General features: G+C 46.8%; 1 protein-coding gene and 1 long non-coding RNA gene across 2 annotated transcripts in view; one reads left to right on the forward strand and one right to left on the reverse strand.

Annotated features, from left to right (window-relative positions):
• LOC142472041 (uncharacterized) overlaps positions 1–25,000 on the reverse strand; it is a 59,989-nt gene that overhangs the window by 7,608 nt on the left and 27,381 nt on the right. The gene's annotated exons all lie outside the window — the stretch shown is intronic.
• AIF1L (allograft inflammatory factor 1 like) overlaps positions 9,191–25,000 on the forward strand; it is a 32,467-nt gene continuing 16,657 nt past the window's right edge. The window contains exons 1-3 of the mRNA XM_075578695.1: positions 9,191–9,347; positions 9,545–9,606; positions 22,378–22,444. Of these exons, the coding sequence (XP_075434810.1) occupies positions 9,323–9,347; positions 9,545–9,606; positions 22,378–22,444 (154 nt within the window). The 5' untranslated portion in view covers positions 9,191–9,322. The remainder of the gene's footprint in view (positions 9,348–9,544; positions 9,607–22,377; positions 22,445–25,000) is intronic.

The raw sequence follows: 25,000 nt of genomic DNA on the forward strand, positions 1-25,000 counted from the left end.
GTAGGCGCACGCATACACACACACGTAGACACACGTATACACACACATGTAGACACACGTACAAACACACACGTGTACACACACGTATTCACACACGTATACACACAGGCACACGTAGACACACACACACGTAGACACACACACACACATACACACGTATACACACACGTATACACACACACACATAGACACACACACACACACACGTAGAAACATACACGCACGTAGACACACACACATGTACACGTAGACACGTACACACACACATATACACGTATACTCACACACATGTACACGTACACACACACATGGAGACATACACACACACACATGTAGACATACACACACACGTATACACACACACGTATACATACACATAATGTATACACACACACATGTATACACTCACGTGTATACACACACACACACACACACGTGTATACACACACACACACTATCCCCAGCACCACCACATCAGCACACCGCTATCCCATGCCCCCCCAGCACACTGGCATTCTCGGCTCCCTGCCATTCTCAGCCCCCATCAACACCATCAGCACCCACACATCGGCACCTTTGCACCTCCCCCATCGGCACCCCCACATCCGCACCCCCACATCAGCACCAAACCCTCCCAAATCAGCACACCGATACAATCACCATCAGTACAGCCACAGCAGCACTACCACCGCACATGGGCCGCGTTGACCACTCCTCACCCAAATGCCACACCCACACCACAAACATCCCGGGCAACGCCGGGGCTCTCAGCTAGTATATAATAAAAAGGATATAGGGTAGATGGCCCAGTTGATTCCTGGGGACTGAGCAGCTTCTGTGGAGGTAACAATTTCCATAGGGATCTAAAAAACAAAAACCAGAAGCACATAGTGTATTACCGTTTTAATATAATAGGTTGAAGGACCCATAAAAATGCTCACTTACAAACAAATGGGTTAAAATCGCACGGTAGAAAAACCTGTGACAGGTAAGGGTTTCTGCTTAGCTGTGACTGCCGGTCCACACCGGAAGCAAGATGGTTCAGCTCCCTGCTACAGCCGGTGGTCTGGAACGCCCTCTGTTGGGAGGCTCAGTCCAGATAAAGCAGTGTCTGTGGGGGGCAGGGGAAGAAACTCCAATGGCGCACGTGAAGAGGAACGCACAACAGCTGCTGTACAAGCCGGCAAACCGCTGAGCAGGGAAATCCCTAAATCGCCCGCGATCAGGGGGCGGGGCCAAGTGCACCGCATCAAATAACGTCACTGCTGGAACCGCCAATCAGAGAGGCCCTATGCGTTTCACCGCATAACAGGCAGCTTCCTCAGGGGTATCTCCTTTACCCCTTAATATGTCATGCTTCTATAAATATATATTTAGAATTTTTTTACCAGGAAGTAATACATTGAGAGTTACCTCTCAATACTAAATTAATTGATATATATGTATATATGTCACACTGCTGGTTCGCCCTCATTGGCTGAACTGCCGCCGCTGCGACGTGGCCACCGCGCCAAACCGTGTGCATGCACGCCGACTGGGCCTGGGGTTGTACTTGGTGCGCGGTGCGCATGCCATCGCGAGTGCAGCCGCAGCCACCGGGGATGCAGCCTTGGACTTGCATGCACAGAGATGAGGAGCCACGTTTTCATTTATAAGGCCACGTTTTCATTGATAAGCCTCAGCCCACCTAAAGGCCCCAGTGAATGTGCCTGAAAGCAGCAATCTCCCCTAACTAACTCTCCTTGTAGTAACAGGATTGAGGGGGGGGGGTCCCTTCGGAGCTGAACCACGCACTTTTCAGCTCCAGAGACGCACAAGTTCCCGAGATACAGTACCAACCGGTGAAGTTACCAGCATTACTTCCTGGTTTGTAAAGGGGATTTAAAAGGTCGCCCAATAGGCAGCCACGAGCTTGGAGCTAGATTTAATCCACGGTAACCTCACCACTAAATATCTCACGCACCGAGGGTCCCCGAAGCTGAATATTACGTGCTTCAGCTAAGAGTGACTAAAAGAAATATATATATATATATATATATTGGGGATAAAATAAAACAAGCAGAGGCTTTAAACTGCTCAGTAAATTTGGGCCAAAGTGTCTCACAAACAGATATAGCTCTTAAGAGCTCACCAGCTGGTACCAACCCACTCCAGCTAATGACCCTACAGCTGCTCCCAGTGCGTTCTACAGCGCACGGCTCAGCGTGCGCTGTACAAACAAGTACCGCCCCTCAATGGGGCTGGGCTCACTAGGTACCTTGGCGCGTATTTGGCGGCCGCACTCTACGATGGGTTTTTCCAAATACAATAAAATTGTATTTGCAACTTGTGACGGAGGCGTGGCCATGCCCCCCCCCCCCCGGTGGTTCAGCCAATGAGGGCGAACCAGCCGCGTGAGGTCATGGCCACGCCCCTGCAAAAACCCCACCACCCGTCGCAATCTCTGCCTCTCTCCACAGATCGCGGTGAAGCGCTGTGCACGAGCTGCCACCCCGCCGGGCGCGCGTGCTACAGTGTAGACTGGGACCACGGCTAGGGGTGCGGTCATAGACGGGGAGACTGTGCGGACGCATGCGCGCGCGCGATTACAATGCCTTGAGGCAAGGATCGCAGCCACAGACCACGCGTGCGTGCGACAGCGCAAGGGGGTGCGTGGTGTGCGAGGAATCGGTTCAATTTGATTCCACGGCGCGACGGCCAGGTCACGTGAGCGGTTCGCGCAATGAGGGCGAATCAGCTCCGTGACGTCACAGCCAACCCGCGGCGCGTCTACCCTGGCCACAGATAGCTGGAGCTAAAAAGCGGGTGACGTTACACGCACGCGAGCGTGCTGTCACCATGACCCAGCCTTACAATGGGAGCGTGTCATGTGACAATGAACCTCATCAATTGCCCGTGTCACCCCCTATATACATATAGCCATGCATAATAATGGTATACTACTTTCCTCTCTGTTGGCAGTAAGTCCTGATAAGTACAGGTATGCCAGCAGTAGTTATGGAGGTTTTCCCTCACACCCTGGTGAGGTGCCCTGTGTATGGAGGGGAGTGGCTGTATGCTCTGAGTCCCTGGATAGTGACATCAGGGATGCGCCTGCCTCCTGAAGTATATAAGGCACAACACTGTCAGTTAGTTAGTCGTTCCAGCAGTTATGTGAAGTTGCTGGTAAATTGTATTCTCCTGCATAAGGGATTGTAGGAACACTTTGTGACCCTAGTGCAGTAACTAACGGTACAGGTTGACCAATCAGCCTGTCTAAGCCACTCTGTGTCCAGGGACCTGGCACAGAGAGGATCTCCCTAGGAGAAGAGGGAATCCCACTTCAATACGGGAGGGCGTACCTGGCAAAGGGACAGCACGAAGAGATGTGCGGCTAGAGCCGGCAGCTGCATGGGGCAGTCTGCTACAACACCGTCTACAATAAAGATGACCTTGTTAATGAAAACCCCACTGTGTGAGTGTGAGATTACTCAGCAGTGGCAGTCACCACCAAGAAGGAGTTCCTCACCAGGACCATCTCCCTGCGGAAGCACAGACCCTGATGAGGTGGAGGCGCTGCACATGATGTAAGTTGAACTCGCACCCACTACCTCAGCTACCTGTCCTGATGACATCCCCTAATACCATCAAGCGGGAGACTCAGGAGTCCTGTTGCCTACAGGTGCACCACCAAACACGAACATGTAATGGGGACTGGTTAGACCACCCGGGCCAATGTGAGATTGGGGGGGGGGGGGAAACCCGTTACATACAGAACAGGGGTGCAACTACTTGATGGATTTAGGAGGTAGTTACTGAAAGGCGAGCGACAGGTGTCCTTTATTGCACAATGGGGCTTACCCCAATGCGTTGCAGGCCTCTCTGGCGGTGAAAATAACATGCTACTGTATGTAGCAGTGCTGAGTATAACTACAAGAAACTGTTTCTTCTATTCAGTAAACAGAAGCCAAAGTTTTGGTAGTTATGGAGTTAACTTCTTCCACTCAAAACATGGTCCCTGCTGCAGTTAAATGGTTAAATGTCTGGGTATTGATGCACAGGTCTCGGGGGGTCCTAAGTGCAGAGACGCTCCCTTGTGATGCTCTGAGCTCTCCAATCAGCGGGTCCCTAGACAGCTCAGATCCCCCTCCGCCCTGCAGACAATCCAAGTAGGGCACAGACTGTAGAGCAGGTGGTCACATCACCCCCTCCACCCCCCCCCCCCCGCAGCCCGTGAGGGGCCTGTATCAGCAACACAACATCTCATGAGATAAGACACTAAATACTAAATCAGGTTAATGGCGGTGCACTCCAGGAATAGCAGGGCAGGGCTGGGAGGCACAGAGATAAGCCGTGTCTGACACAGAGGTGACTACCTATAATACAAAGAAGGCTACAGGTATGGCTCTTACATAAACCCAATGGGCTCCCACTGTCATTTTACTAGAGTCACAAGCCAAGATGCTATACTCAACTTTTATTTTAAGCACAACGTTGAGCGCTGCAACCTGATTAGTGCAATACGTAAGCAACATCAATACGAGTCATCACATACATTTTAACATAGGCAGGACGGAGCACAGGTTGGCCCCTGCAGTTGGGGCTCCAATGATTTGGGGGAGGTAGGAAGAAGAGAATGTGAAAAGCACGGATACAGCAGGAAAAAGCTGAACTCTCCGGTCAGACCTTGTAATGCCTGTGCTCGGATAGTAAAGGAAGGCAGCGGTCACAACAATGGGGCAGTCGCCCACATAGGGGCTGCTGTGCCTCCACAGGGTGGGAGCTGTGGCTGGCTCTCCTACCCCCCCCCCCCCCCCCCCTCACCACGAGGTTTTTTAGATTCACGCCACGCACCGACGGAGGAGAGGGGGACTCGAGCGGGGTATTCAAACCCTGCGCACGTTCAAGCCCAGCAGCCCCAGTCTATGGAAGAAAGCCCCACGTGATAATGATCCACCTGGGCGGGAACGATATGGTGTCCACCGAGTCTTTAGACGTAATCCTCCAGATACACGCAGACTGCGCCAGATTTAAAGCCCTCTGGAGTGGCGCAGTCATTATTTGGTCAGAGAGGGGGGCTTTCAGTTGGGTGGGCATCGAGAAGACTAGGCATGAACACAGACATCCGTAAGTTCATACTCTCTTGTGGGGGGCTGACCGTGAAGCATGTGGAATTTGAGGACAGGGGGCGTACTTGGCACAGGAGGGACGGGGTGCACCTGAAGGACGAGGTGATTGATATTTTTATTAAGGGCATACACAGGTTTTTGCAAACGATCAGCAGTCAGGGTTTAGGGTCACAGCTTGGCGTGTGGGGTGAGTCCCCAGTAAGTGGCCTTGATGGGGCCTCCCGAGTGGCGGAACTGTCAGGCCAGTCATCGTAGGGACACCATGAATACCCGAAATGGAGTTCTACCCTATGCGGATGGGCCCCAGGTAACGGTCCCCATGAAAAGATTGTGCGAGACATAGGCACCGACGCAGGCGGTCGGCTGCTGTACCCCTGGCATCAATTTTAGGAAGCTGGGCTCCATCCTATGCGGGTAGGTCCAGGCGGCCAAGAAAGGGGGACCTAGGGTGAGCGGATGACGGGGTGGTCGAGAGATGTCTTGAGGAGGGGGTGATTGAGGAGGTGTGGAAGCGTGCTGAATGAGGAGTGGGAGGGGGGTGAGGAGGAGTGGGGGGTGAGAGGAGGAGTTGCAGGGGGTTATTAGAGGAAGAGTAGAAGGAGGTAGTGAGAGAGAAAGAGGAGACGGAGGGAGGTGAGAGAAAGAGAAGTAGAGTGAGAGAGGAAGAGGAGAAGGACGAGGGTGAGAGGAAGAGGAGGGGATGAGAGCAAGAGAAGGAAAATGATTGAGGAAGGAGGAGGAGGTGATTGAGGAGGCGTGGAAGGGTGCTGAATGAGGAAGAGTGGGAGGGAGGGGGGAGAGGAGTGGGGGGAGGGGTGAGAGGAGTGGGAGGGTGGGGTGAGAGGAGCAGTGGGAGGGGGTGAGACTTGAGAGGAAGAGGACGGGGCGAAAGAAAATGGGGCTATTATAGCGTAAAAAAATCTAAAAGTTCAGTGGAGGGGGGGGGGGGGGAGGGTTGCAGGGCTGGAGGTTCGTTATGGGTGCCAAATACCCTTGCACTGGTCCTGGATGGAGTTACATGGTGTACAGATTATAATGAGATGTATCACATTCTGCGTCTCTGCCCCAGCATGCACCTTGGGGAGAGTCAGTAGGAGGAGTTACATGATGCACAGATTATAATGAGATGTATCACATTCTGCGTCTCTGCCCCAGCATGCACCTTGGTGAGAGTCAGTAGGAGGAGTTGGGGAGGAGTTACATGGGGCACAGATTATAATGAGATGTATCACATTCTGCGTCTCTGCCCCAGCATGCACCTTGGTGAGAGTCAGTAGTAGGAGTTGGGGAGGAGTTACATGGGGCACAGATTATAATGAGATGTATCACATTCTGCGTCTCTGCCCCAGCTCGCACCTTGGGGAGAGTCAGTAGGAGGAGTTGGGGAGGAGTTACATGGGGCACAGATTATAATGAGATGTATCACATTCTGCGTCTCTGCCCCAGCATGCACCTTGGTGAGAGTCAGTAGGAGGAGTTGGGGAGGAGTTACATGGGGCACAGATTATAATGAGATGTATCACATTCTGCGTCTCTGCCCCAGCTCGCACCTTGGGGAGAGTCAGTAGGAGGAGTTGGGGGAGTTACATGGTGTACAGATTATAATGAGATGTATCACATTCTGCGTCTCTGCCCCAGCATGCACCTTGGGGAGAGTCAGTAGGAGGAGTTACATGATGCACAGATTATAATGAGAAGTATCACATTCTGCATCTCTGTCCCAGCATGCACCTTGGGGAGAGTCAGTAGGAGGAGTTGGGGGAGTTACATGGTGCACAGATTATAATGAGATGTATCACATTCTGCGTCTCTGCCCCAGCATGCACCTTGGGGAGAGTCAGTAGGAGGAGTTGGGGGAGTTACATGGGGCACAGATTATAATGAGATGTATCACATTCTATGTCTCTCCGATCCATTATTTTGGCCCCAGAAAAATCTTTAACATCTGAAGTGGTGTAAATCTAACATACTGTATCAGATGTAAGAAACCGCGGCACTGCTCGGAGCAGTGCGTCTACACACACTTTCTGTAGATTGAAACACAGATCCGAGGGAGTGTTAGCAAATGCGGTGTAAAGACTTTCCGCAATTGATGTTGTCTCTTTGTTCGAATCTCTTCATTATTTTGTCTCTCCTCTCTTAATCTCCCATTCCGAGGTTATTAATGTTCTCCTCTGAGATGAGTCTTTTGGGGCCATGTAAGTGCGCAGGAATGAATAGCAGAATAGTTGTATTTCTATTCACAGGCACAGGGGAAGTGTCAGCTTGCTATATAAAAACAGGATAAGGTTCTAGAAGCCGCATCCAAACATCTGTTGGGTGGAGATGTTCCCCGTTCAGCCTGCCCCCTGAGTCATAGCCTCACTCTCTGGCCTTGTCCCAGTATGCAGTTCCCCTTCTTAAATCTGTTTAAATATTGAACACTGAATCCAACTAATACTCATGCTCTCTAAATAACAATTACTAGGGGTGAGGTAAGGCATTAACGATAAATGAATACAAGATTATGGTTTTAACCAGTTCTCTGGTTAAAAGGTCTGACAGTGACACATGTTAAAGCCCTTTTTATGTTCTGGAAAATTGTTCCCCTGGGAGTAACCCTGCTGCCCTGTATGATGATCAAATTGTCACTATACATGTATATGGGTTTTTTTGGATTTTTTTTTTTCTACGAAGAGAAAAAAAAAAAAAGAACCCAGTAAACCTTGTAAGGTGCTTCTATAATCCATTCCCTAAAAGCAGCTCTGACGTTCACTCATTTACGCATTTAAAACCCTAATCCCAAGCGTGTCAGATTAAACATGGTGTTAGAAGGCCGGGCTGCTCACGTGTGCTCTTCTGAAAGAATTCAAAGTCAGCTGCTGCGAGCCAGTGATGAACGTCTGAGTCAGGCCTGATTCATCACTTGTTCCCTCTATGTACCGATGGAACCGGAGTGAATAAGCTCGGTGACATCCTATTTACCCGTTGTTTATCCAACACTTGCTAAATCCAAAATGCGAACAATGTTGTCAAGGATTGTGGCCCAAAATGAGTAAGATTTAGGCTATGAAAGGCACTTTTTGATCCCATGGACAACGCGTTCCACCCACCCCTGCGATAATGCAACTCGAGGGCCTCATTGCCGTGACAAGTACGTTTTACAGCTGAGTACATGTACAGGACACAGTTTAGTACAAGAAAAGATAAAGGATATGTACTGGCGGGTTAAACGTGTATCAGCTCCTGAGATACATTGGCTACAAATTGGGTCTTTAAATTTTTTTTACCATTGGGAATCCAACTTTTTCTGCCAATAGCCCCTTCTTAACAACAATAACAATAATAATAATAATAATAACGAATAATAATTGATCAAGCTGTGAAGCCACCTTCACGTTACATAGTTACATAGTTACATAGTAGATGAGGTTGAAAAAAGACTTCCGTCCATCAAGTTCAACCTATGCTAAATTTAGACAACAGATACTTTATCCTATATCTATACTTATTGATCCAGAGGAAGGCAAACAAAAAACCCCATTAAGGGGAAAAATTAATTCCTTCCTGACTAAAAGAACTGGCAATCGGACTAATCCCTGGATCAACATCCTTCCCATGTATACTTATTTGGTATATCCCTGTATACCTTTCCCATCTAAAAAGATGTCCAACCTTTTTTTGAACAAATCTATTGAATCTGCCATCACAGTCTCCATGGGTAATGAATTCCACATTTTAACTGCCCTTACTGTAAAGAACCCTTTCCTTTGTTGCTGGTGAAATTTCCTTTCCTCCAACCTTAAGGGATGTCCCCGAGTCCTTTGTACTGCCCGTGGGATGAATAGTTCTTTTGAAAGCTCCTTATATTGTCCCTGGGAACATTTTCAGTTTCATTCATTTTGACATAGCTGAAATCTTCCTGAGTAAGTCGAAGACGGCTTCGCAGCATACTAAACATTGGCCAAAGTGCCAACTTGGGAAGCAAGCCTCTTGCATTCTCTTTTCTGTCAGCAGAGGGCGACATGTTATTGCCAAGGGAGCAAAAGTGATGATTAAGTTAAACAAGGGCTGAGCTATCTGAGCTGGGTTGGGCTGCTGAACTTAAAACAACCAATGTGAGCAGAGTCTATCAGCCCATCTGCTTAGGAGTGAGGAGACAGCAAGAAGCTTCGTGTATCTCTCAGCTCAGGAGCTAATCCCTGCTAGCCATCCTCAGACAAACAGAGCTCAGCATGTCTTCTAAGAACAGAACCCAAGGTAAAAACAGCTTGCAAGACTGCCCCATTACCTCCAACCACTCAGACTACTACCAAGATGGATTTCAGCCAGTGAGAATGTTATTGTTGAGAATGGCTTTCTGGAAGGTCCTATGAGGGCACCCTTGTCCTCTCTTCTTTGATCCACAATCCTTTTTTTTTTTTTTTTTTTTTAATCTCTTCTCCTTTCTGCCCTAGGAGGAAAAGCTTTTGGCATCCTGAAGGCACAGCAGGAGATCAGGCTGGAGGAGGTGAACCAGGTGAGAAGCTGACGTGTTCTTTGTTCTGCATGGCTGTCCAGTCCCTACCAAGACTGCCAGGTATAGGGCATGTAGTAGTCATGATACAAAAGGCTTTGAAGTGTGACAATATCTTTATGACAGAAGGCAACCAACATAATGATTAAAGCTGACACTACCTATGCAGAGTGACCCAACAGGATCACCTACCTGCAGGTAATAGCGCTAACATTGATACTTGGATTGGTGTGTTGAACAATTTTGTTTCTGTACAAAAAGTGGATAAATGAATGGGGTAGAAGGACAAGCAGAACCATAGAAAATAATGCTTCGTAGATCCATGGTAAATGGTATTATCTTATGGCAGGATATTTATTTACGCTTCTGCTGTTTTTGAAGAGGAACTTGCATTAATTCCTCTCTTATCTATGGACTTTATTCCTATATTTCGAAGAGTTCCTCTCACTATGTTAGTTGGGGTCAATGGTAAGGTACACAACAGAACTATTTGCTGAAGGCAAAGTCTCCTCTGCCTGTAACTTCTCGTTTCATGTTGCTGTCCACCAAACCAGTTTCGTTTGTATTATTGCTGGTAAGACCACTGGTTGTTGTTACTGAGAATAGTACACAAGCCCACAGCTCTCTTCTTCAGAATTTATGGATGTGTATATCAGCACATTGTGTTTAGCAAAGGAGACCAGTGTGCCTGTTTATCACTTGTGACCCCAGGTGATTGGAAAATTGAAGGGCCACATTACTGGCACCGTTCTGCAATCACAAGCTGCACCAATATCAGAGGGGGTTTGCATTGCTTTGCAGTGGAGGGGTAAAGTCTGCCTGGTCCTAGCACTTGTCCCATTTTAGCACACGGTCTGCTTGCAGCAAAGGTGTTAAGTGATTTCCTTAAACTTATATGGGCAGCGACCAGCCTACTCTTTCTTCCTTTTCTGGCATTTTATCTTTGTTCCTCTCCACTGCTCTGCTTAGAGTCTACACAATGTTTTTTTAACCTTTTTTTTTTGGTTAAGGAACCCTATAATTATATTGTGAAATTCTGCAGAACCCCAACCCTGTCTAATAGCACGTCTGAGATCAGATGCATTGTAAGGAACCCCAACCCTTTCTAATAGCGCGTCTGAGATCAGATGCATTGTGAGGAACCCCAACCCTTCCTAATAGCGCGTCTGAGATCAGATGCATTGTAAGGAACCCCAACCCTCTCTAATAGCGCGTCTGAGATCAGATGCATTGTAAGGAACCCCAACCCTCTCTAATAGTGCGTCTGAGATCAGATGCATTGTAAGGAACCCCAACCCTCTCTAATAGCGCGTCTGAGATCAGATGCATTGTAAGGAACCCCAACCCTCTCTAATAGCGCGTCTGAGATCAGATGTATTGTACATTTTTCTGTATTTAGGAACCCTTTGGGATGCCCGGGGAACCTAAGGGCTTCTTGGAACCCCAGTTAAAAAAACACTGGTCTAACAGTGTCTGCATCACACACGTTTGGCTCGTTTGAAAGAAAGATGCACTTCACAGTGTATTATTATCCTGGTGGCAGCGCAAAATATTTGTTGACTTTTCTGCGTTTGTTAGACAGTGATACTGTAAAGGTATTGAATGATATAGTGTCACTGATACGCTCTGTTATAGGGGCACGTTGGAGCTCACCTCATTCTGTTTTGTGAGACAGAGGGTTACAGAACGTTAGACCTGGTAGAGATTTAGTACCACAGGTAACAGTGGAAAAAAGTGAAAGACATGTTATCTTGCATGTTATCATATCATATAAGTGAAAGACATGTTATCTTGCATGTTATCATATCATATAAGTGAAAGACATGTTATCTTGCATGTTATCATATCATATAAGTGAAAGACATGTTATCTTGCATGTTATCATATCATATAAATGAAAGAAATGTTATCTTGCATGTTATCATATCATATAAGTGAAAGACATGTTATCTTGCATGTTATCATATCATATAAGTGAAAGACATGTTATCTTGCATGTTATCATCTTATACTATATTAGTGAAAGCACTGTATGTTTGCCTGCCTGCCTGCCTGCCTGCCTGCTGGATGTCCGGTGTCCCTAGGGGAAATCTCATTGGTCCCTTGGGCCGCCCCCGCACACCTCTCATTGGCCTGAGGCGGAGTGACGGCCCAAAGGACACACAGGGACACAAACACACACACAGGGACACACACACATAGGGACACACACAGGGACACACACAGGGACACACACAGGGACACACACACACACGGACACACACGGACACACACGGACACACACGGACACACACGGACACACACGGACACACACACAGTAGGGGGGGGTGTACATTAGCAGCATGTATAACCCGGGGAGGGGGGGGCTCACATACCCGCGCGCACACATACCCGCGCGCACCTCCTCCTCTCCCCGTGTCTCCCGCGCTTTCAACACGTACACACACACACACACATGTACACATACACACACACACACATGTACACGTAGACACGTACACACACACACATGTACACGTATACTCACACACATGTACACGTACACACAAACATGGAGACATACACACACACACATGGAGACATACACACACACACGGAGACATACACACACACACATATACACTCACACACGTATACACACAGGTATACATACACATAATGTATACACACACACGTATACACACACATGTATACACACACACATGTATACACACACACACGTGTATACACACACACACACGTGTATACACACACACATGTGTATACACACACACATGTGTATACACACACATGTGTACACACACACACATGTGTACACACACACACGTGTACACACACACATGTGTATACACACACACGTATACACACACACACACACGTATACACAAACACACACACGTAGACACAAACACACACACGTAGACACAAACACACACACGTAGACACAAACACACACACATATACACAAACACACACACGTAGACACACACACGTAGACACACACGTACACACACACACACACGCACGTAGACACACACACGTACACGTAGACACACACACATGTACACGTAGACACACACACACATGTACACGTAGACACGTACACACACACACACACATGTACACGTAGACACGTACACACACACACATGTACACGTATACTCACACACATGTACACGTATACTCACACACATGTACACGTACACACACACATGGAGACATACACACACACACATGGAGACATACACACACACACATGTACACACACACACACACGTATACACTCACACACGTATACACACAGGTATACATACACATAATGTATACACACACACACACATGTATACACACACATGTATACACACACACACATGTATACACACACACACATGTATACACACACACACACACACATGTGTATACACACACACACACACACGTGTATACACACACACATGTGTATACACACACACACATGTGTATACACACACACATGTGTATACACACACATGTGTACACACACACACACACATGTGTATACACACACATGTGTATACACACACATGTGTATACACACACATGTATATACACACACATGTATATACACACACATGTATACACACACACATGTATACACACACACACATGTATACACACACACACATGTATACACACACACACATACAATGTATACACACAAACATGTATACACACACACACCCCAGCACCACCACATCAGCACACCGGTATCCCATGCCCCCCCAGCACACTGGCATTCTCGGCTCCCCACCATTCCCAGCCCCCATCAACACCATCAGCACCCACACATCGCCACCTTTGCACCTCCCCCATCGGCACACCCACATCCGCACCCCCACATCAGCACCAAACCCTCCCAAATCAGCACACCAATACAATCACCATCAGTACAACCACCGCACATGGGCCGCGTGGACCACTCCCCACCCAAATGCCACACCCACACCACAAACATCCCGGGCAACGCCGGGGCTCTCAGCTAGTATCATATAAATGAAAGACATGTTATCTTGCATGTTATCATATCGTATAAGTGAAAGACATGTTATCTTGCTACCATATCCTCAAAGGCCCGACTAATCCTATTGCTCCATGGGGTGACTCCAAGATGATGCAAATAGAGCAGGGGCGAGCAACTCTAGTCCCCAAGGGCCACCAACAGGTCAGGTTTTCAGGATATCCCTGCTTCCGCACAGGTGGAGCAATCGAAGAATGAGCCAACTGTGCTGAAGCAGGGATGTCCTGAAAACCCAACCTGTTGTTGACCCTCGGCGGCTGGAGTTGGCCACCCCTAAAATAGAGCAAAAGAGGGACAAGAAAACTTGATACAAATTGCCTCTTGAATGGACTGCGAGTTATTTCCTGGCACTGGTCGGTATTTGATGGAATCCCTCGCTTAGTCAACACGAGTCTTAGAGGTTACATGTTCCGCATGCATTCCTTATCTGCAGTTTTAGGGGAAGGGGATGTTTCTTATTATTTTACCAACTGCATATATATATACAGTATATATATATATATATATATATATATCAGAACAAAACAAAAATACAAAGGAGCGCCTACTATAAACAACCTGCCTAACTGTGAGTATGTATGCTACTGTGTTGATACAACCAATGGGGTGGCCAGGGGTGGTAATATAAAAAAGGATCCTATGTTATAAAGATATACATGTAATAAAATACTTTAATAAAAATGCTATATAAAAAATAGAAAAATACTAAAAATATAAAAATAAAAATAAATAATATTGAATGATATTAACAACTTAAGTGAATACCAAAAAAAGAACCTTAAAAAACATAGAGTCCCGTTCCAATAAAGTGCATCCAGGTAATGGCAGCCCGTTTGAAAGGGATCACAACTCCCTTGAAAATACCTATGAGAGAAAAAGAGAAAAAAAACAGGCGCACACCTAGTGCATTAAAGTAAAACAAACATTTTATGGAACATTAAAAAGACAAATGCCCACTCACAAATCAGAAGATAATAACGAGCATTTATGAGATTGGCCCTCATAAGCCACTGGCAGCGTCTCAATCAGCAATGGAGTCTTCTCCTACACACGTGTTGCGCAGTCTCCTTCGCCGGAAATGACGTCCTCCCGGCGTGTGTCCCGCAACAGGAAATCCCTCCAGGAAACAAGGACTGTGTCTGCTTCGTTCTTGCTGTTGTACCACCAGAGATAGTGGAAATCTGCCAGCTCCTTCTTGTATGGCTTGCCGCTCTCAATGCTGCATCCACAATGTACTGTGTTCAGTGGGAAAGTGCCTCCTCCGTCTCAGCCACGCCCTACGCGTTTCGTCATCAAGGATGACTTCATCAGGGGATATGATCCTTGATGACGAAACGCGTAGGGCGTGGCTGAGACGGAGGAGGCACTTTCCCACTGAACACAGTACATTGTGGATGCAGCATTGAGAGCGGCAAGCCATACAAGAAGGAGCTGGCAGATTTCCACTATCTCTGGTGGTACAACAGCAAGAACGAAGCAGACACAGTCCTTGTTTCCTGGAGGGATTTCCTGTTGCGGGACACACGCCGGGAGGACGTCATTTCCGGCGAAGGAGACTGCGCAACACGTGTGTAGGAGAAGACTCCATTGCTGATTGAGACGCTGCCAGTGGCTTATGAGGGCCAATCTCATAAATGCTCGTTATTATCTTCTGATTTGTGAGTGGGCATTTGTCTTTTTAATGTTCCATAAAATGTTTGTTTTACTTTAATGCACTAGGTGTGCGCCTGTTTTTTTTTTTCTCTTTTTCTCTCATATATATATATATATATATACATATATATATATATTGTCTGCAGACTCACGCTGTGACTAGAGCTGCCAGAGTAAGGCCGAGTCCATAGAAGGACAGGCCGTGCTGAGGCGTGCGGACGCTCCGCGCTGAGCCCCTGCATCCTCAATGAGGATGCCTTGAGAGGGGGCTCACGCGAGCGTCCGCAGGCGTGCTGACGAGTTGGAGGTTTCAGCCGAGCGCCAAGCTGTTTTTCAGCGCGCTGTCGGCTGAAAACCTCCAATCACAGCACAGCAGTGTCGTGACGTCGGCGCCGTGACGTCGACGTCAGTGCGTCGCGGGCGATTGGCCCAGCGACGTCACTGCCCCGCCTCCAACCACCTCCCTCCGGCTCCGATCACACCCGCTGGCTCGCCTGTATGGGCATGAAATCACCCAGATTTCAGCAGGCGAGCCTCAGCGTTAGCGCGGCTCGGATCGCATCACCCCGCATCTTTGGCCCGGGCCTAAGAGTTTAGGGTTATTGTATGGAGAGCTGACAAAAATACTGTAGTCATTGAACAGCAGAACAATCAGCTTCCCACTGCAAAACAAGGGCAGAAGTGACCTGCTTTGTCTGCCTAATCCGAAGTGACCCCAGAAGATAATGAAGTTTTACAACTTCTTTATTTCCCCCCTCGGGTCCCACGTTTATTTGGGCTGGGGAGGAACCTGTCTCATTCACTCCCTGATAGAAATACCCAATGTTGCACAAGGCTTTGTTCCCCTGCCACTAGATCACTAGGTAGACATTATGTTAATCGTAGTGATTACATTCATAATAATATTTGACTGGTAATGAGCCCAGCCCGGCCCTGTGTAGTGTATAACAACACTGGAGAAGTGAATCAGCAGCCCATCTCGTTTTGGTAATTGGGCAACAAGGAGTTAAAGTCCCTTATCCAAGGTCGCAGGGTTCTAGAGCAGACACTTGAATTGTGATCACAGTCCTTAACCCTGGGGTGGGCAACTCCAGTCCTCAAGGGCCACGAACAGGTCAGGTTTTAAGGATATCGCTGCTTCAGCGCAGGTGGCTAAATCAGTCCCAGCTTCAGCGCAGGTGGCTCAATCAGTCCCAGCGTCAGCGCAGGTGGCTCAGTCAAAGACTGAGCCACTGATTGAGCCACCTGTGCTGAAGCAGGGATATCCTGGAAACCTGACCTGTTGGTAGCCCTTGAGGACTGGAGTTGCCCATCCCCTGCCTTAACCACACAGCCCCTGGACTGGCACACTACTGCAGAAGCGGCGTACACCCGCAAACAGAGACTTCGACAATGCTTGTACCGCAACCGGCTCAGACCACACATATTCCACAACAGTGACCCAGATTCACCAGAGGGGGCTAAGCGTCAGCTCCCCATTCACAGGGGTGAAAGGTGCGCTTAAAGCTTGGCCCTCTTTGGTGGATCTGAGCCAATGTTGAAGGGACGTTGGGAATTAACCACTTACCGCCCATTTTGTGGCGGCAACACCCGTTACCCGGCCTCAGACTTGCACCACTTCTTGCTGCCAGAGCAAGCTGCAGGTCCCCCGCCAGCAGGAGAGGGGTTAATAACAGTGCGTTACCGTGCCTCTTGTTAACACCAGGCCCCGGAAAGGGTTAAGTCATCCTGAATATTTGGCGTCACACCTGGCAGAAATATGCGCTTGCGTATAATTGTGGGCGTTACGCTGGTAATGACGACATTAAAATCTTCATACGTGTACACATAAAAGAAAAGAATTAGTGCATGTTCTGGCCCAAGCACACCCTGAGAGGTGCGTAGGGACAGGCAGGGTAACTCAATCCCATATATCAGGCAAGGGAAATGTAGAAAGGGATTGGTAATAGACCGCAATGTCCAGAAAAGCACCATCAGCTCACCCGATAGGAAGGATTAAAAACGTTTATTTAAACTACATAAAAATGAAAAAAAGGACAAAGTATAAAAACACACAACCTCCTACGCGTTTCAGGCTCTAAGAGCCCTTTCTCTTAGAGCCTGAAACGCGTAGGAGGTTGTGTGTTTTTGTACTTTGTTTGTCCTTTTTTTCATTTTTATGTAGTTTAAATAAACGTTTTTAATCCTTCCTATCTGGTGAGCTGATGGTGCTTTTCTGGACATTGCGGTCTATTACCAATCCCTTTCTACATTTGCATTGCTTTTCGATTGGACAGACGCACTGAGGATCAGAGGGTACGTTCTATGGGAGTTGGCGTTCAACATTGTCTCCCCTGTGGATTGCACGGAGGGAGGGGAGTCTTCACCGGACGGACCGGAAGTGCTCTGACGCACTACCGGCACTCAGGAGCTCCACGCAGTTGATGTGAGGAGGCGCAGCTGATTTTGAGATCATCACGTCTACACTGCCAGCAGGACAGCCGAGTACAGAGCAAGGAGCGCTACAAGAGGGATCCACAGAGGTATTCATATTGTTTCTCTGTTACACATGTATCCCAGGTAGCGGTGTCCATTGGAGCTCCTTCATTGTCTGTTGCTGTCCTCAGTGATTTCTTCAATCAACATTTAATCGACACCCACGTATTGATTTTCCCTCGTTGCTTACCTCAGTTGTCCACCACATTACACAATTCATTTTCAACTTTTTTCCTGTGACTCTCTGTTTTAGAGCTTTTAGTAGCCTTGCCACTGATTATCAGGCAAGGGAACCTTCTTACTGGCTGAAGGGTTTATTTGCTGCAACAACATACAAATAAATAGGGGGGAAAGTACTGAGGGAACACTGGGACATGAGGGCGATGGAGGGGAGCGATGGAGGGGAAGGGGAGCGATGGAGGGGAAGGGGAGCGATGGAGGGGAAGGGGAGCGATGGAGGGGAAGGGGAACGATGGAGGGGAAGGGGAGCTATGAGGGAAGTGGGATAAATGCAGGATATTGGGATAGGTAAAAACCAGTAACTTTACCAGGATAGGAGAGATGACTGCTCGGGATGGCTGCTGGTACTAAGAGGCAGCATGCTGGTCTGGGCTGATGGGAAATGAACTGGGACAATACCACCTGGCAAGGGGAGAGGGAGCAGTCCATCCTGGTATAAAGGCAGGGGGGGTTGCCAAGGCAACTGGCTGAAGCCAAGAAACCCACAAGGGGTCGTAACATTGTTGCAACAGCTACATGAGGAGTGCTGGCAGCCTGAGGACAGAGAGGATACACAGTCCTGTTCCAGGACACGTGTTCTCTCTAATGTATGCCAGTGTATGATTTACAAGTTATTATTATGGTTATCTTTTCATCTGTAGGGTGCAAACATATTCCACAGCCAGTGTCAGAGTTACCATTAGGCCCGGGCATAGGGAGGCAAAATCTAGGGGCAGCAAAAAATGTCACCCCCGTATGCTTTTGCCGCGCTCCCGGGCCTATCGAACCTAATTGGTCATTACCAATGAATATATAGGCAAGATAGGTCTAACACCACCCTGCATAGGGGATACAAATGAGTGGGTTTTTTTTTTTTTTTTTTTTTTTTTTTTGCATTAGCCTGATGTCACCAGGTATGGGACTTAAGTGAACTGCATGCGATCACCTATGGCTTTTAATATTTGCACATATAGATGTTATGCTTTTGGGGTTTCATTGGTAAGGTGTCTATGTTGTATATTAATCCCTTTGGTGCCTGAAGATATTCCTGTATTGGTGGCCTCAGGTATGAAAGAGCTTTGAAACATTTCTGCCATAGGGTTTTGTCAGAAATCCTATTACACAACCCTATAGTAGAAAAAAGTGTGATATCTCGCCCCTCCCCCCACCCCCCATACAATGCATTGTTAGCATTGATTAGCGCAGATTTCTATGGGTGGTCGCTAATTTGTATCACAAGCGTTATTTAACGCAATGTTAATGTATGCAAATGAGAATTAATATCGCCACCCATTTCTGAATAAAACATTCTTCGTGAATACGGCAGCCATTGTAAAAACGCATTTCACAAGCCCAATTTTTTTACGCCAAATTTAAATGCAGCAATATCGACCTTTAGTGAATTTAGCCTAAAGAATGACAAAAAGAGGGGGGGCCGGACGACAAAATAGTGAAAGAGAGAGCAGCGTTCCTGAATGAATTAGCTGTTAATTCCTCATTTGCATACTCATTTGCATATGATGCCATTAGAAATAACATTGATGTATTGCCATGGTAAAAAGCCCCTTATCGCTTCTATAACATTTGCAATGTGGCTTTAGAGAATAGGATAAGTAAAATTGGCATTAATCACCAAAAAGGCCAATTTTTTCATTTATCGACCTTTAGTGAAACCTCCCTATGCGCTCCTCTTTCTTAGCCACTTACTGTATCTCCCAGTGTGTATGTCCCCCTTGTTACTAAGAGTTCCCCGTTTTCTGCGCACTCCCTGGAAAGGCCGGCACCCTGGTTGGTAAACACTCCTATAAGAGGCCACTTATTCTATTATACAGAAAGCCTAGATAAACGTAATGCGGCCTCTTGTCTCTATGGATACTCGGCTTGGATTCTGCCCATGGCTGTCGGTCACTAGAGATGGCTTCTGAACCTCTTTCATTTCTTCCCCTTGGGCTACTTGGCATCGCCTCCAATAAAAGGTATTCTCTACATTTCGAAGATGGCTCTATCTGGGGTCAATCTCTGTCCCTGGGCTATCAATCCTGTCTCCTCACCACAGAAGCTCATAGATCACTCTTGCCCCTTGATGTGGCTTCTTTCTCTCGATGGGCAGTGGACCCTCAGTATTATGGAATTCAGTGCTGTGTAGTTGTTGGCTGCAAAGCAAAAAAAGACCCAAAATGTACTAAAACCGTTCCCTATATTAGTCACTCCCTCACTCTATCAGATTATAACCTGGATAGATCCAATGGTATCACTTTCGGGGAAAGTGTGTTAGGAGTCCTCAACTAGTTACAGTGTTACCACCAGGTCACTCTTGGTCGCTGCATTGTAAAGCATGCAGACAACAGCTTCCAATGTCTGCATATTTGGCATACCAGCAGGAGGCATGACAAGGGCCTTATATGGCAAACTGGAACCCTCCTGGGTGTGTGGTGTGAACAGGATAATAAAAGAGTATCTTCTTGACATCCAAGATCTCTTCTATCTCCGCTTACACCTCTGCACTGATTGCTCCCTACCTGCTAATCATCTGGAGAACTTATCCATGCACAGGAGACTGATTTCTACATGCAGAGCGCGCTTATGTGCAGTGGGAGCCTTTTAACCCTTTTGCTGCCAGAGAGGTCTGCAGGAAGGTGTTTGAACAAAGAGGAATGAACACTTCACATAGCTTTATGCCTAGACCTTGATTTTGCCTATGAAGTGGCATATCCTATTAGCCTGGTCTCTACGCAGTTATCTTCCTAACACTCTCTCAGCCCCTTTGGCAATATCTTCCCATGGACGGGGTAACCACGTAATCCGGCTGATCTTAAAAAGCACCGACCTGTTCCAAACATCCACTTATAAGGAAAGATTGGATACATTCTATTATTAACACAGTGAACGGGCTGTGGGCAGTGGGCAGTATCCAACCCGGTCACAAAAACCCAGGGCTGGGTCATTATTTTTAGACTTGGTGTTTCTCTGGATTTCTGCAGTCTGCCGCTCGTATTACTCCCAATGTACAAAAGTGTAGGCTGGAGCAATAAACTAACACTGTGCAGTTATTACGTGTAAGCCTTTCATCATGGGGAAGAGACTATGTCCCTCCCAATTCATAGGTTATAAATACTTCCCTGACATGCCCCTTTCCCACATGTGTTGTCTGCCTGTATCCACATCCAATGCCTTCTCCTTCTACAACACGATCCCTTGGGTGCGTTGTACCAGACAACACAACATATTATAACGCAGAATGTCACACAATGGCAGTGTCAGTGCAGCATATCCCACAGTAGCCCACCAATGGGAAAAATGAAGCCAGAGCTCTCATCGTAAATACAGTCATCTCTTTGACAGTCTCAATTGCAAAGCTGTGTTATCCACTAACCCTATGGACATAATATTATCTCGGAGGTGAAATTCTGACAGCACCTTGTATAGATTTTCTGTGGGCAAGTGAGCAATAAATGATCCAGTAGTGTGATGTAGTGCAAGGAGGGGGCGGGGGGACACACCATGGCAGATACTGTGGGCCGTGTTCGCTGTGCAGTGCTGAGCCATAATGGCATAGCCCCACTTAGTACAAACGGCTGCATCCAAGCCCAGGGGACAGTTTAGAAATCTCCCTTCCCATTGCAATGCATTAACTTCCACTCGTATGCAGATTGAGCAGGGGGTTCCTCTCTTTAGCCCTGACAAGGGAGCAGTCTCTTTTACTCTCTTCCACTCACACGGTATGTTCTCTTCAACGTCCCCTTTCCTAGAGAGGAAGAAGGGGGCACACATCTTGGCTCAAGCTGCGTACCCAGCTCTGAGGACAGCCTGGCATTCTCACAACCCGCAGTCTACCCCCTGACAATGCCACCTCTCTACTGCAACTTCCTCCAATCAGCGCTGAAGCTGGTCATTGACTTGTTGTTTCAAAAGAACTCAAGAAGGAACATGCACAATAAAAGCAGTGAATAGCTGGAGAATACAATGAGCCAGGCCGTGTCAGCGAAAGACTGCTGTGTGTATGTATACATGCAGAGAAAGAAAGCAGGAGACAGGGTTTAGTCCTTTTTATCAGAGGAGAGTAATGCTCTTAACCCCTTTGAGTTCCAGACTTGCAGCACATTGCTTTGCAATGCATTATAGGCCTGCACCCATCTGGTACAAAAAGGGTTAAATGAATGATATATTGATGAAGTGTTAAAGACATCCGTCCCAAGTTTGCCAAATTCACTGCAGGGGCAGATTTGCAGAGAGAGTGAGGTTGGGTAGATAAAGTCCACTGACAATCCAGGCCCATGGCTGTCGGGTGAGCTGGTAATACACTAACACCCTCTATCACTGCGCTCAGGCTTGTAAAAACACATGTAAAACTCTTCTTTCCTTTTCCGTAGGAGTTCCTTTCGGATGAAAAGTACAGCGATGAGGAGGAGCTGGAAGAAAAGCTGGTGATCTTTAAAAGTAAGTCTGCCCCTGACTCCAACCCGAGTCCTGTAATCCAGCTCTTCCATGGGTACAACCTCAGGGGGAAATGTAGTTGGGCTACTGGAGGACACTTAGGTGTTAAAATCATCTGATGTAGAGCAAATGAATAGAGGAATTGACAATGGGCTCAGCTGTAACTATAAACCGATCGTAGAGTAACATCCGTACCCCGTAAAGTTAGGTGGAATGTCTGTCTCATACATCCACTGTTTGCTTATGTTTGCCCTAGACCCTGATAGATTTTACAAGGCATGCATGGAGCTGGGATCATATTTGTCACAGTGGTCTGAGTCTTCTGTGGGTATTTGTATAAATGGATCTGCTCTAGTTCTATCCGGCCACAAGTTGTCCTGCACTTCTGCAAAGCATATACAGTCGTTTGTAAGTCAGTGGAAGCGCTACCATTTGGTTGCTGCTGGTTCTGTCCAGTGCATTGGGTTCTCTGTTAACATTTTGACTGTAGGTGGAAAGCTATTCACTGTCGGACACTGAAGTCCTTGAATATTACTCCCCCTTCATACCAGCATGCATTTGTCTATTTCAAGGTTTCTTTAGTGCAGTCCCACAGCCTCTGGGCTATCCAACAGAGTACTCATTGTGTAAACTCCAAAATTACCCTTTCAGCAACAGAAACTTCAGCTGTTCCCTATGATAAGACAGCAGCTTTGTGTCAACACATAGGGTTACAGAGCAGGCGGAATTCACTGCAACCCGAGAGACACTGCATGGAGCAGTATCAAGCATAGCTTCCACCTGGGAGATGAGAATAGCCGTGTACAATGCAATGTGGATATCCAACACATGCATAACGTTATTTCAGCTGCAGGATGGACATCTGTCTGATATCCCCAGTTTGCTTCTAAGTGTTAAATCTGCTACGAGACCAACATTACGATTGCTTGCAGATGATGTTATTCATTAGATTTTTGGAACACACGAGTTAATATGTGAAAGAGGCTTTTGTGTGCCTGCTAAAAGCAATTAAAATGTACAGCAAACTCCATATTGAACGGAGAAACACAGCCACAGGTGTTTGCTACAAGAATCTTAAGAGCTTGGGGACATCAGTGCACAATGACATTACCAGATTTCCAGCAGGGAGTGTGTATTGAAGGCATCCCGTGTTTACATAAGAACATGACTGCTTACCACTGGGTGTTGCTAACCAATGGGGGAACATCCCAATTTTTAATCCCCTGATTTCTGAAGCAATAAATTACTTGTGACATGAGCCAACAGCAGGTAGTATCAACCTGACTCTTACACAATGTATCCCCAGTAGAGGAAGTGCAATAGAAAACAGAGAATAACTATTCAAAATGAAATTAGAAACTGCCAGTCTTGGTTATATAGCGGACCAAGTTTTGAGAGCCTCTTGCATTGAAAACCTCATTGACAAGCACCACTAACATTCTGTTCAGTCCTTAAAACATGGTTTTTGTGGCTACACTCCTTGTTTATTTTATGTTCGAAGCAGCATCTTAATTAGAGCAAAATAACTTTTCCCATAAGTGGTAGACCACAAACATGCAATTAACAAGCAATGACATATAGAATGTGTCTTGTGACTTTGGGTGTTTAACTCTCCCAGCGCTGGGACGTAGGAGGTAATATGCAAGGTATGTCCTTTTTTCTCATAGTTACTGATTGCAATTTTATAGCTACTCATTTCTATTTGGCTGCAATAGCTCACAAGAGATTCCAGAAAATATTTCATATTCCCAATATTACTCTTCGGGCTTTTTTGACTACCTTCAAAATGATGGTGTGAGACACACAAGAGTTTCCCCAACATATATACTTCATTCTGGATTTTGTGGCAATTCCTCATTAATAGTTTATGGGAACTCTTGGGCCTTTAAGAACCATCACAAAAACAAGTTCAGCACCATCCCATCTGACCTCACTTTTTGTTGGCTTCATAGCACAAGCTCTTATACATCAGACCAAGTTACTGAAACCAAAAAGTTACTAAAAAAAAACAAAACCCCACCCACAGATTTTTTAACTGGCTCACACCGAATTATTAACAAAAGTTCCCCAGCTACTAGAAACTTTGTGCAAAGGTGGATCACATTCTTACAAATAAATCCCATTCAAAATGATGTCACTTTTTCTGTATAAAGAACATGGCAAAACTATTAGAAATTGATGTATGCCATAAAAAAATGTGCATTGCGTCCTTCGCAAAGTATCCTGTTTGACTATATAAAACCTCCCCAAATGACCCAATTATGCAAGTTATGCCCAGCTATCCAGTTGGGCAAAATTGGTGCAAATTAAGACAATGCTCTGCCGCTAACAGCACGATAGAAATGCCTCTCTTGGCATCTGTTTCATGCCAAACAGCATTTGTTTATGTGATATGTAGCCCCCAGAGTACGTTACTTCATGGCGTTTCCTTGTTTGGCTTTACTTAGGAGCAGATATATATACCAACCATAACTTCATTCAGACTTTGTAACTCCTACCCAGCTTCAGTTAACGTCAGTAGGGTTGCCATCGGCGAACGTGTCGACCTGGATGAAGGGC

The sequence above is a fragment of the Ascaphus truei genome, chromosome 21 (genome assembly GCF_040206685.1).
Source record: "Ascaphus truei isolate aAscTru1 chromosome 21, aAscTru1.hap1, whole genome shotgun sequence".
Lineage (NCBI taxonomy): Eukaryota > Metazoa > Chordata > Amphibia > Anura > Ascaphidae > Ascaphus > Ascaphus truei.